The sequence below is a fragment of the Platichthys flesus genome, chromosome 1 (genome assembly GCF_949316205.1).
Source record: "Platichthys flesus chromosome 1, fPlaFle2.1, whole genome shotgun sequence".
Taxonomy (NCBI): domain Eukaryota; kingdom Metazoa; phylum Chordata; class Actinopteri; order Pleuronectiformes; family Pleuronectidae; genus Platichthys; species Platichthys flesus.
The window spans coordinates 25,790,994-25,810,714 of NC_084945.1; the positions used below are offsets into that span (position 1 = coordinate 25,790,994).

Here is a 19,721-nt window from a genome sequence, read left to right on the forward strand (position 1 = left end):
CAGTGAAGGTTATGTGACCTCAAAAAACATGGTTTGTAAGCAACTTCTCTCTTTTGTGGCGCAACTTCTCTCTGGAGTTCAACTTGCTTTGATAAGTCCACTGAAGATCAAAGAAGAGTTAAGGAAAGATGATTTTACAAACCTCTGTGAAGATATGTAATTTTTTTCAAGATGACTTTAACTGACACAAGGACATTTTAAGTTGCAATTGGGACTTTGGGAGTTGGGAAACTACCTCAGTACCACAGCTCATCAGCTGTTGGCCATGTGGACAGAATTCCTTCAAGGATTCACTACTTATAGTCCCTAAGTCTGAAAATACATAGATGTCGTCTACAACTTGACTGCTTAGTGGAGGTGTACAACCACAATTAGGAAAAAAAGATTCTTTAACAGCAAAGTGAGTCTCAAAAATCAGTTTTTTTTTATTTGTTGTCTGATTAACTTCCAAGGTAAATCTCTATCTAGAAAGGACCTGTGTTTATATAGCAATGTTAAAACGCACTTTTGGGTTTTAAAGTGAAATGTTGCAGTGATGATGATGATGATGATGATGATGATGATACACAGTGATCAGGAGCTCTGACTGTGAATTTATGTTGCTTGTTGGAGGGATTTAACATGTCCCCCTTGTGCCTTTTCTGATAAAAGACAAATTAGCAGTCAACACCATGGCTGAGTATTTCCACCTTAATACTGCAGTAAACTAAAACTAGCCTGAAATAAAAGATTCAGTCACGGTTTGTGGTGTCACAAAGCTAAGAAACTGATCCTGTGAACTTGTGGATGGGAGGTGAGGGTGGGGATACAGGGAACATTTTAAACATTTTTAAGATCAATTAGTTTCATGACAAACCTTTTAAATATGTAAGAGCGGCTCCACTTTTCAGAGGCCGACTGCCTCTTTTGTTGTTACCTGTCAACACCTGTACCTTTGGGTTTAAGAAAGTAGATACCACATATGAGGCCTGGTCACAACCCATCCTCTCACATAAATTATGACTTGTATTGTTGTCGGAGTTGTAGGATCCATGGGTGTCCAGAGGATGAGGTCATAACCCCTGCACCTACCTCAGACTGCTTGAAACTAATTAGGAAGGAAGGATACATATAGGTAGAGGGATGTATGGAGACATCGAGGACGGCGGTGCTGCGTTGTATTAGGTACAGTTAACCTAGTTGATGTTACATTGTTGGAAGGACAGAGAGCCGGATGAGGACAAGATGCACTGACAGCCTGGGGTCAGGGATATATATAGTCTGTGTGTGTGCATGTGTATTCCTGTGTACAGCCTAATCCCATTTTAACAGATTCCATTCTTTCATTTATCTGTTGGCGCATTTAGATTCATTCATATTTAAAGAACAAGTACATAGATCACAGTTTAACATCATCATTATTTTACCACAATTAGACAGCTTCAAGCTCCTGGCAAAAATAAATCCTCTAATGGCTGCAGTTTTCACTGTGGTGCTTTTTGTCCAGAGTGACAAACTAAAATATCAACAACAACAGTCCTGTATTTAGATTTAAAGCGTGATGCTACCCACTGTTAATTTCCTTCCCACACTTTCCACTGGTTTCAAATATGCAGTTGAATGGGCAAAGAGAGAAAGTGAAACAGTGGAGATCGAGGGAGAGAAGGGGAGGGCTACATCACCACCTGCACCCATACCCACTGCAGAGAATTTGTAGTGATAAAGACTCCAACAGAATGTGAAGGCGCTGATGGGTTTAAAAACATACAACAGTGAGAGGCTGAAAAGAGACCAGTGATTTTCGTAGGCACGTCTCTGTGGATACCCCTGAGCAGGTCGTCCTCTAACCAGAAGGTCAGCGGATCGAACCCATCAAGCATGCAGAAGTGTGTCCTCGGGCAAGATAATGAGCCCCAAATTGTCCCTGACAGCTGTGCCATTCTTATAGAAAGAGTGTTGACCATATATGCATTGTATGAATGTGAGCTGCTTGCCTATGTCAGATGGGATTGGCTCCAGCTCCCCCTGCCATATCAAAGGATGAGCAGTATAGATAATAGATTGATGGATGTTCGTTTACGTTCGATGCATGGTTAAAAGTATGTGGACATAACATTATGCTCACTGGCATTTAAGTGTATCTGCAGGCTTTCCTCAAGAGTCTGAATGCTGCCATTCAGCCTCAAGAGGGTAGAGGGGTTGACCACTGATGTTGGGTGATTACTGCCACGCAGTCGGTGTCACAGTCCATCCAATGCTGCCTTTGGTTGAAGTTCTTCTCTCATTTGTTTAATTGTCTGCCAAGGAAGTTATGCTTGTGTGTCCGTCTACTAGTTAGCAGGATGATGCCAAAACTGTTGGATGATTACCACAAACCTTGATGGAAGGATGTGGTATCAGATCAGGGAAGTACCCACTAAATGTTAGTGCAGATCTTGATCAGGGGATAGAAACAGGAATGATGGTTTTCCAATTTCTTTTTCATTAAATCAACGTTTTTAGATATAATATAAGAGGACTGTTGGCCTTCATCGAGGTATGAGCTTTACTGACTGCAATTCTAGTTATAATTCTAGCATGAATCTGTAATGTCTTCACAAACTAAGTGATGTGTTGTACAACTGCAAAAAATAAATAAATAAAATTCTATGTTAATATTATTATTCAGAACGTTGATTTTAAAAGCTAACGCCATGTAACTGTGAATTTTCCTGTTTATTTGTGTTCTGGATTAGTGACGTTCCGTCAACATTATATATCCTACTATAGTCTGCCCATCATAACTCCGGTTTATTTTTCCCAGTGTGTGTTTGAGTGTGTTGAATGTAAAGATAGAGAGGAGGAGAGCGTGAGTAGCCAAAGGCTTTGCCGGCACAACTCCCCAGACCCCTCATTTAACAGAAGCAAAGTGCTGCCAGGGAGCGGGCTGTGTGTCTGTCTGTCTGTGTGTGTGTGTGGGTGTGCGTGTGGGTGTTTTTGTGCCTGCATGCCTGTGTTTGTGTGTGGTGATTTAAAGTGTATTTATTCTGTAGCTTGTAGCTTGGGGAACTGCCACAGAGACTGCCAGAGATGAGCAATGATGGGGCAAACGCAAATACACACAAACACACACACACACACACACACACACGCATGCTCCAGCACACTCAATGTCCAGGCCTCTCCACTGGGGCCCAACGATCTTCACTTACCCTTCACCCTCCTGAAAGGAGGAGAGAGAGGAGAGGAAAGGAGAGATTATAATATACTGACAAATAGAGACAGGGACTGAGGAGGCACAGAATAGACAGATATGAGAGATGAATGATTTAAAAAAGGAGATCAGTGTGTTGGTAGAATGAAGAGAGGAAGGAGAGATAGTTTGGATGTGGAGAGGAGAAGAAAGGTAAAGCTATCTTTAATCTAGGGGGGTGATACCTGAGGAGGATTTCACTACCCACACATTCATAGCGCTGATATTATATCAGGCACTTATGATAATGCATTTCTCTGACAAGTAAAAGTCAACAGCCATTCTGAAAGATTTTTATTGTCCTGACTCTGTGTGTGTGTGTGTGTGTGTGTGTGTGTGTGTGTGTGTGTGTGTGTGTGTGTGTGTGTGTGTGTGTGTGTGTGTGTGTGTGTGTGTGTGTGTGTGTGTGTGTGTGTGTGTGTGTGTGTGTGTGTGTGTGTGTGTGTGTGTGTGTGTGTGTGTGTGTGTGTGTGTGTGTGTGTGTGTGTGTGTGTGTGTGTGTGTGCACCTACGCACCCTGACATCTGTCTGTTCATGACCTTGCGTGTGTATGTGTGTACACATACCAGACAGTGGTGTACCAGGGCCCTTACTAAGCAGCTTGGATGGATGAGCCTGGACTGTGTTTCTGACAACACCACGCCTCATTATCAACTAACTCCTGCTGAGACAGGGAGGGAGGAAGAGGCAGAGACAGGTGGGGTGGTGGAGATGTATAGTTGAAGTTATTCATTAACAACCTCTTCATACACTCTCTCTCTCCCACTCTCGGGGAAGCAGAGCTGGAAAAAACCCAGCCGTGTGTTTTTCCCGTCGGGTCCCGGCTCACCTGACTTTAGGGAACAGTGTTCTGATGTAGCTTCTGGCTCTTCTTGGCAACAGTGAGTTTATAATCACCGTTAACAAATATAAAGCTGTTATTGCCTCCTCAAATAAAAGTTTTGTTTCAGCCTACCCCTCACACACACACCATTTACAACTAGCAATTATTCTGACTTTAAAAAGTAACAGAAGAGAAAAAATACTTTTACTTTATTAGATGTTATCAAAAGAATAAACTCTTTTATATTTACTGACATTAAATGAGTTAAACAGTTTGAATATTTTTTTATCAGTAGATACAGTTTACTGTTTGATACAGAGTCACCACAGACATTATCATCTTATTTCAGTTTTCAGACTGCTTCACTGTTTGCATCTCGATGCAACCAAACCCATTTTGGAGGGCAAAGGGTAAAGGAAAGCTTGCACTTTTTCAGTCTAAATATTTTTTGTGGATTATTGCGTGCAGATTAAAGGTAAAAATTCCAACTTTATCAGTTTAAAATTAACTCTATACATCACACTAAAATGTTCGCCAAAATTGAAGCCACTGCAATTCACTATTTTTGGGCTTGGGCTCTGTGCGTCTGTGGTTATGACTTACATCAGCTTTGTTGACCCCTCCCCCCCTTCATTCCTGCTAACCTAGCACCACTCTAGCTGCCTACAATGCAAGAGGAGGATTTAGACCGTCTGCTCACATGATTTATGGAACATTTCCTGAAAGCTGCAAACGATGTAAGGTTTATACCCAGATGATTACATGAGATTATTATTTATATATCATAATGCTTGTATGTATTCATATGTTCTCTCAGCTGTTTTCTTCTCAGTGGATTCTAGATTAATTTAGTCAAGGAAATATTTCAAGCAGCGAGGGAAACTTTGAATAACCAAGTTGTTGATAAAGACTTTCCTGTCACTTTTCATAAACAACATTAACACTGCTGAAAACACACATCTTCTCAGTTATTAGCTAATGACCTCTGTATCAAAGCAGCAGTCAGCAACATGCACTGCTTTCCTGGGAAGTTGTGGCAGAGATATCATTGGCGGCAACTCACACATTTGTGTTTTTGTGCGGTGAGATCAAACTTTGCTTAGACTTGTGGATTTATACCATCCACTCTGGCTTTTCAAATTCAACACATCATTGCTTGCATAAATGTACTTCATCCAGCTATTGCCTGTCATTACATTAGCTTCTTTCAACCCAACATATTTGGCTGTTAGTGCCACCAATTAGTTTGCTGTCCAGATAGAGCCAGTGTGACTACAGTGCCAGTTCATTGTGGTCAGAAAGGATACAAAGGATAAAGACAGAGAAGGAGTATGTTTGAAAGAGAAGGGAATAGGGTGGACAGAGTCAGACGGAAAGAGAAAAGAGAGAGAGCTCAAAGGGAGGAGAATGATATCAGGCAAAGATCAATGTGGAGCTCTCTGCAGACCGTCCAATTAGGCTAATGAGATCAACGGATTAGCACAGGCTCAGGCACACACTCTCAAACAGCGCACACAGTTGGTGTACATGCATACACAACCTTTAAAAAAATACATATTCACCTGCAGCTACTCATCCACAAACTTATTTATCATATCTTAACCTTCAAGACATTTAAAAGATTCAAAACAATGTTAAATGCTAATTCAATGGGTGCGTTTGTGTGTGTGTGTGTGTGTGTGTGTGTGTGTGTGTGTGTGTGTGTGTGTGTGTGTGTGTGTGTGTGTGTGTGTGTGTGTGTGTGTGTGTGTGTGTGTGTGTGTGTGTGTGTGTGTGTGTGTGTGTGTGTGTGTGTGTGTGTGTGTGTGTGTGTGTGTGTGTGTGTGCATGTTTGTGTGTGTTCGCGTGTATTGAGTTGTGTTGACTTGTACATTCACAGGAGACATTCATGTTGGGTAATGATATGTCATGCCAATGCCCCTAGCAGAGTCGCAAAAACCAGCCTGTTGCACTTAATGTCATCCTGATGTACAGCCACAGAATACTCCTGTTCTCAGAGACCTCATCAGGTCAATAGTGAGTGTTACCCTATCCTCAACCCATTTTATTGCACAGCTTAAGGAATATCGGCTTGGAGCACACAGGGAGAATTCACAATACGGGACTATGATAGGCGAGTAGGTGGATGAGAAGAATGAAAAGTCTGAACGAGAGGAGAGATTGCAGAGGATGGAGCTGAAGCAGAGAGGGTGAAAATGAGGGGTGGAACAGAAGAGAACGATAGAAAACAGGCATAGAAGAGCTCAGAGAAATCAAAAGTGTAGTGGGGGGAAAATGAGGGGAGAGGCTACCCTTTTGAAGAGATATGGATAATTACTATTGATCGGTCTTAGTGTGCTTTTTCTCTTCCCATTTTTTCATCCCTTAGCCTCCCTCCTTTGTCTCTCTTTCCTCATCATTCTTCTCCTTCCCATCCCTCCTCCCACTTTCATCTGTCGTTTTTTTCTTTTATTTCTCACCCCGTAATCTTTCCTCTGTCACTAGTCTATATAATCATAAAGTGTCAAAGGACTGTTTAGCTTTTAATTTGCCGCCATTTCTTCCTGTCTCTAAACATATGACTGAAATGCTTTTCATGCATCTTAGTGGTTAATGTGCATTATCACAGAGAAAATCACCCAAAAAAGTGTGTAGGTGTGTGTAGGTGTGTGTGTCGGTGTCTGTGTCTGTGGACTGTGTGTGTGTGTGTTTCAGCACTGTAAGCCAATTAAGTTTATGATCATATTTAATTTCATGATGAACGCCTGGGATCATAATATTTGTGTATTTCGCACTGGCTTTACAGATGTTGTCTCTGTTAACTGTTGTGTTTACATATATTGAATATTTGAGATTCCTGATTTAATCTTGATTTGTTATATTTCTATTGTCTGAAAAAGTATATACCCTTCAGTGTCCATGCATTCACACACTTGAGTCAGTTTCAGGCTGATGTTACACATCACACACTCACTCTTACTGCTTGTCTGTCCAGAGGTGGTTAAACCTCCCGACAGGACGAGATTTTACATGAAGATGTGTCATAAGACCTCAGCAGATGGACACTCACACACAGACACACACTTTAGGATGCTGAAGCTCCCTCAGAGGCATCCATGTCCACTCTCTGTGTCTTTTTTTCTCTCTGATGTTTTTAACTTGTTTTGCCTATCGCCTTCTCATGCCCATTAGGACTTACGAGTTTGTTAGCCTCGATATCAATAGGAGTCCTAATATCTCTAAATCCTCGATTCTGTCTTCACCACCTGGATATCTGCTGTTTGAGAAATGTGAAACAGTAGTTTGGGAACCTATCAAAATTATTTCACACACACAACAAACTACTGCAGGTGATGTATCCTAAATCCAGATTCCACATTGCAACAAACAAAACAATTTAATCTTAGTCAATAAAACAAAAGAGAATAAATTTGCTTTCTAAGTACCTTTCCAGACACGTAAGGACGCTTAACAATATCAATATAACAATTCAGAAACAAGATGGAAAAACAGCAACAACAACGAAACATACTTCGATAAAAAGAGATTACCCTTCATGAAGTACCAGGAAAGGCCCATCTTACCAGGTGAGCTTTTAATTGCATCTTAAAAGGAGCAGCAGATGTGTCACAGACGCTGGGGGAGAGCATTCCGGACCTTAAGAGCCGGCTACGTTCCTTTTCAAGGCTCTGTCACTCACGGTGCAGTGACTAGAGGGGAGATTGAAGAGTAGACGGGCGACAGAGGAACTTAGTGCTTGTGAGGTGTTAGGGATAGAGAGCCATGGAGACATTTGTACACTATTATATTATACTATTGACAAGCAAGTCAAAACATACAAGCATTTTTGTAATATAACCAGTTGGATAGGTGCCTGTTTTAAACCTCTATTTCAGACACAATATTCAGGCCCAAATTCACAACTCTTCAAAATGCAAGCCCTGTAATTCGTCTTAATAGAAAATATCTGAGCAATAGAACAAACATTGTGCTTATACTTTGCAGACAAATTGTTAAAGAGAAGGTAATCACGACCCACAACACCTGTGAATGTCTGTGTCAGTCCGATATGATGAAATATAAATAATCGAATAATCCGGCGGGCCAGATATTATCGCTGCCAGTGGTCAACAACTGCTGTAGGTTACCTGAGGACATAAAAGAAGACTCGTTTATACTCCAGACAAAGTAGCGTTTTACGACAGACTAATTGTAAAATAATTTTTCAGCATAGATCATTTTTATGAGGTGTCCAGAACAACATACTAAAATTCCTAAGAAATCCTAGTTGAGGAAATATGTTTTATTCTCATCAATCCGAGATGTGTGCCAATAAGGCGATGCAACAATACATCCCAATGGGGCTATTTTTTTCCTTTAAGCCTATCAAAATTAAAGTTTACACAATGAAAGTACCTATGACAAGTAACATTTTTTGTATTACAAGTTTCTTTGAAAATGTATTTGAATATGCAAATGAGCCATACACAAATCGAATATGCCCAAAATACACTCAAATAGGCTTAATTTTTTCCTTTACTCCTACCGCAATAAAACTTTACATGGTAAAAGTATACATAAAAGGTAACTTTTTTTGTATTACAAGTTTCTTTTGAAATTAATTTTAATATGCACATGAGCTACACATTTATTCAATATGTCCTAATTTGCATAGGCAGAAACACCATTCAAATGTATGACAAATAATTTTCATCCAATCATCCCACTGCCAATGGGTGATGTCAAAGTTGCTTTTAGACTGGCCTCTAACCTGAAAACTGCCTCAAAAATGGGTTACTTTGCCTGGACTATTAACTCAGTCCACAGACACTAAAAAGTGCTTTTTGTCTTTGTATTTAAAATTGATAAGTAATGAAAATATTGCATGTCGACCCATATTCAGCAACTCCTCGGACTATTAAAATACAAATGCCATGTGTGAAGCTGATTAAAATAATGCTTCTTGGCATATGTGTTCGACATACAGACAGACAGAAAGACACATCGATTTTTGGAATTAGTAGATAGATGCTGTAAATTTACCAACAGCATAATTATAATCTAAACCCATTCCCATAATGATGAAAGCCACCAGAGCTGTCCCCAGATCCAGCACTAATGGCAAGATTCTTAAAAGAGAATCTTCGACTTCATTCTGTGAATTTTATCTTTCTTTTTCCTCTTTCTCTGATGGCAAATTGCCATCTTATCTCCTTTTCTAACCTTTATGAAATAGTTTTTACCAACTCATGTGTGTTTTTCCCTGTGTGTGAGTGTGTGTGATTGTGTTTGGTCCAGGCATTATGTCATGTGGTGGGGAAACTGTTTACATAGTACCATTATGGGCACTTGTCTTCCTTATTAAAATTAAGTCGATGTTTTTAAGGGTGAGGTTTAGGGTTAGGTAAGCAGTAACTGGTTAATGTTAGATTAAATCTCCAGAAAAAATCTATTAGACTCAATGTTATGCTCTCTGAAGTCCTGAAGACACAGGTATAGGTGTGTTTTTGTGTTGAAACTTGTTTCCTTTCCAAAGAACTAAAATCATTAAGCTTGAAGGTGGAGACTGAAGACTATTTTTAAAGTGTGGTTTAAGTTTGCGTGTGCGATGCTTTGTCTCCAATGAGATGAATTGGCGGCTGTCAGTTGTGGGTGCATGGTAAAATTCTCTGCAAAGGCCTCCACTGGCTTTGCTGTAGGGAAATAGGACAGAAATACACCAACACACTCTCCTTCACACTCTCACACACACACAAAACAGAAACACTCTGAAACACTGCTCTATATAATACCCTTTTGCCAGCCTTCCCATGTTGTGAAATGGCTTCGTTCCAGCCATGGCCACATTTCCAAGCCAGTCCACTCAGACACACACACACATATACACAGCACTCAGCAGATGCTAAGCCAGGCTCCCCGTCTACAACGTTACCCTGCTTGATCCTCCATCATGCGCACAGACTCAGAGCCACATCACCCTGCTGAGTGGCCAAGTGCAAGCCATCCACCACAAAGCAGCAGTCTGTCAGAAACATCAAACCAAGATGGCTTTGAAGGTCCAATCCCCTCAAAAATCCTGTCCTGTTGAGCCCAACGAGGTTCAGTGTGGAGCACTGAGCTGCTTAGAACTGCTTCTTCTGGCTGATCCATCTCAGGTCAGTGCCCAAAAGAAATGACATGACCACAAAGACCTCATCATGGTTCATAATAAACACAGGAATTGGTTTCAGGGATTAGATGTAATCAACGTGGGCAGTGAAACTAAAAGGAAAGGTTATTGGCTGTGAGGTTTAATTGGTCAGATCTAGTAGCTATCTTTACCACCTCCACTTCCTTCACACCCCCAGCCTTTGTCCCACATGTATGTCCCTGCAAGGGTTGGGTCACTGTCAGGCCACAAAGGATCTTTTTTCATTCATTCCATGAGCAACCGTGATGTTAGTTAATGCTGAACAACAGCATTGACTCTGTGAACAACAGGGTTCAGCAGTGCAAAGACTTGTAACCTCACTTAGCAGTTGGAGAGGTGCCGCCTGTCACCTGCAGTATCTCAAACTGGTGGCTCTTAGAAAATCCTGAGAATGCTTTATTGCTAGCTAAGTAAAAAAAAACTGGTAATGTAGTAATGGAGAGAAATCTCAATTTAAGCAACGTTAGTGGGTGTGACCATACTTTACACTTTCATCCATATCTTTACTCCCACTCTAGGGCCAGCAGGTCTTAGTAAGACTCCAAAATGTTTCAATGTGAGTAATTTAGAGGAATATAACATTTACCCTGGAAAGAACACTTTTTAAATATGTAGATAAACATTATGTGTGTATGGCGACAGGACATCTTGATTTTCCTTTTGAATAAAGGTTAGCTGCAGTGATGCTCAGGGAGATTATCACCAGGGAAGATGAAGAGAATGCAAGTTTGGGATGTGGGATGTGTAATTCACTGTAAATATGATTCGCGGTCTGAGCCTCCCCATTTACGCTAAAGCTCTAAACACATACGTTGTTGACAAGTTCACAGAGAACAAACCGGCCACCTCGGAAGCCAAAGAATCATGTCGTCTGACAAGGTTTTTGGGGTGTGGCTGTAAATGTTTCAGTGGAACAGTAGCATACAAGCTAACACAGCAAGCAAGCAAGTGGTTAACTTGCTAAACCTCCATTGAAATCGGTTTACCTGGCATATGACGGTAAACTATCAAGTCAACTTCTTCACTTATTTCAGGCAGAGCATTAACGACTGGCTTGTCCAATAGTAAGCACTCCATGTCATCATCATTCCAGCATCCTTTGGCCTCTTTAGCTCTTGCAGAGTGAAATATGCTCAGATGTTCACTCTTCGGTTTCTATCTTGTTCCCTGTCTCTTTTCCTCTTTTTCGTGTACTTTGACAATGTCCTTTCGGTTTCTTTGGGGGCTGTACCAGGATGGCCTAACTGAGAATAGCGAGGTAGTTGTCTCTAAGAGCTTGCTGATAGCCCCGGCTCTCATTGTTGGTGTGTGACGTTTGCCATAAAGCAGGTCGTTATGTTTCAGCACGATGTACCAAAGTTATATATTGTCCAGGGGGCACTGTTGCTATGACATAAATGCCATTCCCCCTATTGTAAGTTTATGTATCATCAAAATGATTTTGAAACTGTTATTGTAAGGTATAAAACTACCTAGTGTTTGCTTAATGTGAGGATTTCTTTAAATCATGTGTATCTGTACAGTTACTTTGGAATCCGTAAAATTTGAGCACCATGTTTTAAAGGGGCTGTATCTCCCACACATGTCGTTCAATATAATTGTTAACCAACTCAAATGAAAGCTAAGATTTGATACTTTAAACTACTTTAATGTACTATCCATTGTTTTATTTCAAACTGCTGAAGCTCAGACCCCTCTGAACACAATATGTGCAACTGTCTAGATACTCCTTGGGTCTCATTTATAACCGTTGCGTAAGCACAAAACGGGGCCTGAAACGTACGTAGGCCACTTCTCATGCAAACGTTAGGATTTATAAAAACAAACTTGTTGGGAAATTGTACAGATTTCCACGCAAACTCAGACCCATGCGTATGAACGTTTTGGAGACGGGCAAGTGGCGATGCAGACGTGAGTTGACTGAACCAGATTATTGATCCACTTACTCATTGACAATAAAACCAACTGCTTAGTTGTGCTCGCGGGACAAATCTGTTCCACACAAACCTTTTAATCGAAAAATATAACAACTTACATCAAATTATGTTCAGATTCCATTAAACAGCGGAGTTACAGAGAGAGTCATTCTAAGTTTTTAATAATATCTTCTAACTCTGTCAAAGACTCATCAAATCACTGCAGTGAATGTGACTGTGCCATCAGGCGCACGGAGCGCAATTGAGATCTCTTACAAGAAATAAAGAAACTTTCCAAATAATATTCCAGAGTGGAGGTAAGGATCCGCAGATCTGAGGTAATCAGTCCGAATGCCTGTTAATAAATAAATACTGATGTGACACTGGTGCGTGATACTGCGTGATGGATGCATGCGAAGGGAGGAATGAGGAGGATCATCTAATATAGATTCTATTGATCTGTGATCTGTAATCCTTGCCCTGAACTGAATCCAGTATCATACAGATCGACCAACGGAACCAAACCATCCCAGTTCAAACACGAGCATATAATAATAAATTTGTTAAATTCTATAGATTGGGGACTTCACAGCTGTCTCTGAATTTAATAATCCTGCAGTTTTGGATGATTAAAATACGAATAGACAATACAACAAGTTTCCTCAAATTCTAAAAGGGTGTTTTTTTTTCTGCCTCCACCTTTGAATTGGATCTTTTTTTATTTCAGGCGCCGTTCTTTCTTTCATACTCACTCTCACTCACTGTGATCCACAGCAGCAGCAGAGAATCAGTGTATTTTCTTCATCACTGCTGTCCCATAAAATCATTCTTCACCTCCACCTCACTAACAAACACATCAAAGTCAGTGTCAGAAAGTTTAGCTTCCTCTTCTCATTGCTTGATGTCATGACTCTGTCATGACTTAGGGTGGAAACCCAATTGGTCAGCAGAATAATTGAATATTCATGACATGCTTTGCATTGAACATTTATGGTTGAAAATGGGCTTGTGGAGGGTGGACTTGAAGGCAGATCCACGTACGAACGTTTCCAGGTGGACTGTGATTTATAAAGTGAACATTACGTTCAGGCGTGCCTGTGTATGGTTTTATAAATCTGAATTTTCTTTTGCGTATGCCATTTCCGACTTTTGTGCGCACTCACACTTTTAGTATGAATCCCACGCACTGTTTTATAAATGAGACCCCTGGTCTTGACTGTGTAAATCTCACCTTACATCCTCCTACTTGTCAGTAAACTAAGCAGGTTATGATTTAAAATCATCTGTACATCATAGCTCCTACAGCAGAACACAGCTTTCTACTTTACAGCCCTGGTGCAGCTCTCCTGCCCAAACCCACTCACACACACACATGAACCTCTCAGTAAATGTCAGACACCCCAGGTTTCATTTTCAGCGTCTGTTAGAATTCGGGAGATTATATACTAGTCCATCTCCATGACCATGCTCTTCGTCTCTCTCTCCGCTCTCTTTTTCGCTATCTGCGGTGTGGAATAATGGCAATTATGCTGCTTCGTCACAACACTATAACCCAGCAGTAAAAAGCTTGGAAAAAAGAACACATAGAGCTAAAAGCAAGCAAGAGGTAAAGAAAAAAACAGATTAAGAAAAAAACGACTCATGAAAAGCTTTTCTCTGGTAAAAGGGGCGAAGGTCGATGGGTCCATTCAGTGTTATGGACAGGCTTTTAATGCACTACCACCTCACAACTGCCACGTCTGGTTATTACCTGAGTTAGCTTCTAACTTTCAACCATTGACTGCTCTTGTCTTTCCCTGTCAATGAGATGATCCCAAGGTAAAAAGGCAGCCATAAGAACATTGAAGGAGAGAAACATTAAGTTGGGCTGACTGGACCCAGGTACAGATGAGAAGGATATGTCTCTGTTTTAACTGAGCTAAAGTTAGGCAGTGATTAAGGAAAATGGAGTGAGACAGAGACAGAGAGAGAGAGAGGGAGAGGGGATGAGAGAGGAAGAGGGAGAGAGAGAAACAAAACTGTTCTGCTCATCTCGGCCTGCGATATGCAGTCCATCCACATTAGTTCTGATCACTGGCTGCCTCGAGGCTTTCTCTCTCTCCTTCTTCCATCTCTCTCTCTCTCTCTCTCTCTCTCTCTTTCTCTCTCTCTTTCCCTCTCCTTGTTTACCACGTAGAGGTTGATTTATGTCGGCTGCACTTGGCAGAGTTGGGTGGCGTGGGCGAGAGATACAGCAGCTGGAGGGGTGGGGTGGGGTACGAGCAGGAGGGAGGAGACAGAGGGAAAGCGAAACAAGTAAGGCCAAATCGAAGTGATGTATCAGGGGAGAGGAGAGAGAGAGATGAACAGAGAGTACGAGACGGGAATCTAAGGTTTGGAGTAGAATAGTCAGTAAGGAGGGAGACGCTGCATGCTGTGGGGGGGCTGGTGCAGAGGTGCTGGCCTGGCCTCAGTTGTCTCGCTCTGATTTGTATCTTTTATAATGCGTCTTCATGTCAGAACACAAGGTCTAATGCTGCGGTACCTCTCGCTCCATCGCCCCTGCTGTGCGTTAACTTGAACGTTTTTGTCTTTTCCCTGACAATCATGGTCCGGCAAGCTTAGGTTTGAGCTGATTACATCGCATTAGGTAAAACTTGAATGGTCTCTTTGGGAAAACAGGACCAAATTTACAGGCTATAGATGTGAAGTCGGCTTTCTTCACAAACTGTTAAGAAAGAGCAGCAAAGCGCTGTATAATCATGAGATAAACGTCAGAAGTTACTATGTAAAACATATGATTATAAAGATCGATTTTAAATATTTAAAAGATTGAAAATATGATTGCAAGGGTGTGACCTGGGTTACGTATGAGCAGGGTGAAACATCTACATCTACAATAGTATAAGAATCCTTTTGTGTTTTAAGAAAAGAAAAAGTCCAAAATAGTAACTAAAAATGGTGAGAGATCAGCATGAAGTATCGGCACTACCAATAGAAGAAGAAAATTCTGAATTAAGCGGAGCCAAAGTTTTGTATTTAATACAAACATTCATGTGTCATATGAAACTCAAGTGTATTAACGTTTCAGTCACAAGAGTCTACAGCTGCGCTCGCACCTACATGATGAGGTGAAGCCGGTAGAATGTTTCCATGTTAGCCTTCTTAGTTTAGTATGCTAGCATGCTGACATAATGTTGGTCTTAAAGTACTGGACCCGTAAGAATTGACCTGATGATTTCACAAAAGGAAATGTTAATGGATCCCCAAAGTTAAAGAATTAATCCTGGGGGAGACTTGTATAGATGAATTATTTTTTTGCAGTATTACGCAAAAATGACTCTACGAATAACAACTACTGCTACTGCAATAGATCACCACTGCAATCTAGTGCAACGCCAGAGTGATCAAAGTGCCAACAGTATTAAGGAGGCATGACAGAATTTTGCGGATCCATATTATGAGTCATGGCAGTACATATACACAGCTATTTCCAAATAATTAAATTTCCGCTTCTCAAACTAGATAATACCAATACTAATCTCTCCTAAATACTTTCTCATGTGCATCTTATATACATTCAAGAAATGTGCGTGGGCAAATTTCATCAGCATCTTAAACGACTAGAGAGCAAATAAAGTTTACCTTTCAGAAGTGTACATGGGCCTTCATAGCAGCAAAAGTCCTGCCTCAGACAACTCCTCAAAAAGTTCTTGCCCAGTGAAACATTCCTCAGCAATACACATTTCACCTCCATGCCAAAGTGCCACCTTATGCAATAACCTAGTTCACCTATATGGATGCTCCCACATAAGGTATGGGTCATGAAAGAACCCACTGGATTTTAAAGTGGATCTAGATCAGGGTAATGGGTTTCTTTTCACTTTATCTAACTTTTGAGATGGGGTGGTTTTCAGCATTTGTGTGTGAAATTTGGTGCAGCGCGATTGAGGCATAACTCCACCAAGAATGCAGCGGGGAATGCTGGGTCTTGGTTGAGTTATGCCTCTGGTCAGAGCCATTGTATTTTGGTCTGAAACTATGTTAGAGTGCCCTATCTTGCAATTCCAAAGAAAGAAAAAAACAAACAAAGCAACAAACAATCAAAAGGGCAGGGGTGAAAACATCATCAGCTCATTGGTGGAGTTAACAAAGTGATGGAATAACTAACTCACTAAAAGTCAAATGGAAAAAAGTGGCAGTTTAAAATAATAATAAGGCAAAAGCCCCCTCTGCGATAAGCATCCTGCTGTTGTTCCATGTCATTAGAATTCATCCTTTTTTATTGACCACAGTCTTTTCTCCTTTTCACTTTTGCAGCCGGTCAGTTGAGTCAGTCTGCTCACTTCTCCCTGCAGCTGCCCTACACAGTGCTGGGCCTTGGACGCAGCGCCAACTTCCTGGACCACCTTTTTGTCGGCATCCCCCGGCGGCCTGGAGACACGGTGAGGAAATATGAGCGTGTTATATCCCTCCAACACTTCACAGCACTCCTGCAGAACTGCTACAGGCTGTACGTTCTTTAAATTTAAAGCATGTTCTTTCATAGAGGTGTTTGCATGCGTCCACAGATTGAGAAAAGGAAGGTAGGACTCTCAACCAAACTAAAATAAACTCAACCCACTGGGCACAAGCTGCATCTAAATACTTATTTCCTATTAGATATCTTAGATCATGTATCCGGCCACTCAGGAGTCTAATGAAGTCATACCTCAGCAGATCAGTGATTTCCCTCCACAACTTTTCAGTCCTGTCCATACTGAATGGCGTGATTGATGACATTACTTGGGGAAATGATAACGGTGCAGTGAGCCCCCTCACTGGATTCTGCAAACATATCTTTATTTAACAGGCCTGTGATTATGGAGGATGTATGAATGACTCTTTGGATGGGGCCCGGTGTGTATGTGCCTTCTGTCAATCTACAAGCTTGCCTATATAAATCTAGTAAATAATTGATTGGTTTAATGGTTTTAATCTATTCGTCAGCTACATTTCTACACTACACTTCCTCAAATGTCAGCTCTCCTCAGCTCAGCACTCTCACTCTTCATCTCTTATGTTCCCCCTCTCTCTCTCTCTCTCTCTCTCGCTCACATTGCACTTGTCACGCTGTGTATTAGGCACGACAGGGCCCTTTTTTTCCCTTCCGTGTGGTACCGAGGTCTTCGTCAAGCAGCTGATTAGAATTGCAGATAGGTCGGTCCATGACTCGGAGACTGTAGTGCACAGAGAACACTCATCTCAAACAAGCTTCTTTGTTGTCCCCTTTCCACACACTCCTGTTTTTCTATGCAAAGAAATCTGATATTTTTTCTCCCCCTTCGTTTTGCCTCCTCCTCGCCCATATCTTCTACAAAGTGAATTAATGAATGCCTAAATATGTGGTCCATTATGCAGAGTAGATTTTTTTTTTTTTTTACCGAGAGGGACTTGGGAATTGGAGTAACTCCATCAGATCTACCTGTAATGAGGAGGAGAAGCTTTAGAGAGGTCTTTAGGAGATAGGGGAAGGCTTCAAAATCCTGACCGCCACAGCACCCTGCTCAGTAGGCAGGTTCGTCAACTCTCTTCATCTCTCTTTCTTCCTTTTGTTTTATGTCTCTGTCTTTATTTCTGTCCTGCTTTCATTCTCTCACTTTCCTCCCCACTGTGCCCTTTGCAATTTTCTCCTCCAAACTTAGAGTTCCTGCCTGCTGTTTCGCAGAGGGAGAGGTTTTGTAAAATATACTTGTAAATCTTCCATCTTCTGTCCAATCATTCCTCTCTCTTATTCAGCCCCTCTCCTCCTGTTCACTTATTTTCCACCCTGGGGATTCCCTTTGCTGCTCAAAGTGGTTTACTTCACTAATCAGTCCCCTACTTGTCACTCTCACTCTTTCTCTGTGTCTTGCTCACCCTCCATCTCTGCGTTTGTCTTCCTCGCTCTCTCATCACTGTGCCAGTTTCCCTGGCTTTGAACCAGAGTCTCTCTTTTTCCCTCTGAAGACTTGGGAACACTTTTTTCTTCCAAACAGCCAGATCGGATCTGCTCCCAGGCAGCAGCGGTGCGGTCTGACTCGTCTCCAGCTCTGCTCCCCCGCCAGTTGCCGCACCGGTGGCAGCGCTTTCCAAGAGCTAAGCGACAATGGCTGGCGGCGGAAATGTGCTCGTTATGTAAAAAGCAATGCTGTTGCTGCACGCTTATTCAAAATAGCTTCAAGATGTAGTTCCTCGCAATTGAAGGAGAGCGGAGAGTCGCAATTAAAGAGCAGTGGCACTTCCACGTTCTGCCAAATGTAGATCTGGAAATTAATTATTCCTCCCAGTAAAGGGCATGATTGAGCTTTCAAATTGCTGATATGATGGCCCGCCCCCTATTAATATATCTTAACCACTTTGAACTCTTAACCCCTGATGTGCCTTGGATAGAAAGCGGCAGCATCAAAACTCAAGACAAAATCTGACTCAGGAAAACGTGATAGAAGACCGACCAAATCTGATGATGATGCTGGGTTTTCCCAGATATCAAAGCACTGTACGCAGAGGTTGAGTACATTCTGTGTCCTATATTGGATGTTATCACTAGATGCTGAGCATTAAGGCTGCAAAACTGAAAATTTTAGTTGAAAAGTTAAACTGTTATCAAAGACTGTGCTGCAAATTACTGCAGTTAAGATCCTGATGGTGAACTTATGGTGGAGTCTTCAAAGTCAGTAAAAGTCTCACTATTACCTACACAGATAGATAGATAGATAGATAGATAGATAGATAGATAGATAGATAGATAGATAGATAGATAGATAGATAGATAGAATCAATTAACTTTTACCTGCAGGGCAGAGGATATTTCATCTTGTTAAGCCCGGTGAGACAAATTGCGATTTCTGAATGTGGGCTATACAAATAAAAGTTGATTTATTGATTGATTAATTAATTATTTGTCCCCGTTGGGGGGGACTTCCCACACTACAAAGATACAAAAAAACATCAACAGTCATTGCCAATACGTGCAATAACATTATACCTTAAGCAGCTCTGGATTCACAGAGGTGGACATTGGGTCCAGACCAGCTGCACATCCGTATTTTTGTTCATGTTCAAAAACATCAACTTTTATCTCTATTTCTTTGTAAATTGAGTGGCCGATAATATCTTCCAGAGGATTCCTCCCTCAACTACAATGATCGTGCGCCTTTCATGGATCTGTCTCTATTGATTAATTAATAACAATAAAAGAAGAAGTGGACAGAAGAAAGACAAATTTGAAGTAAACACAAAAGAAAACCATGTAAAAACCAAAACCAATGTTAGGAAAGTGTTGAGTAGGTGCAAGCAAATGTGACGTGTGTATTATGTTTCATGAGTTTTTTATAGTGCAGGGACCATTCGAAACCTGCGTGTTTGGAATGGGCTGGTTACTTGGCCTGTGGTGATGCTGGTTTGCATTTTTCTTTCTGAAACTGTAAAAGTGACCTGCAGTGATAGAGGCACAGTAAGTACAGAAGCTGCACCAGTGCTGCTTCACAAAGAGCTGTTCACCAGTTTATTCAAAGTTCAGCTCCACTCATTATGCAGAACCGTGAATGGGCTGTTGTCATGTAAAACATCCTAAGCTGCTGCTACAGAGTTTGGTCTCCTCTG

The 19,721-nt window shown here is 41.3% G+C and overlaps 1 protein-coding gene across 1 annotated transcript in view; it reads left to right on the forward strand.

Moving 5' to 3' along the window:
• The window catches only part of itfg1 (integrin alpha FG-GAP repeat containing 1), a 140,924-nt gene that overhangs the window by 104,357 nt on the left and 16,846 nt on the right, over positions 1–19,721 (forward strand). The window contains exon 15 of the mRNA XM_062390039.1: positions 16,419–16,543. Within this exon, the coding sequence (XP_062246023.1) occupies positions 16,419–16,543 (125 nt within the window). The remainder of the gene's footprint in view (positions 1–16,418; positions 16,544–19,721) is intronic.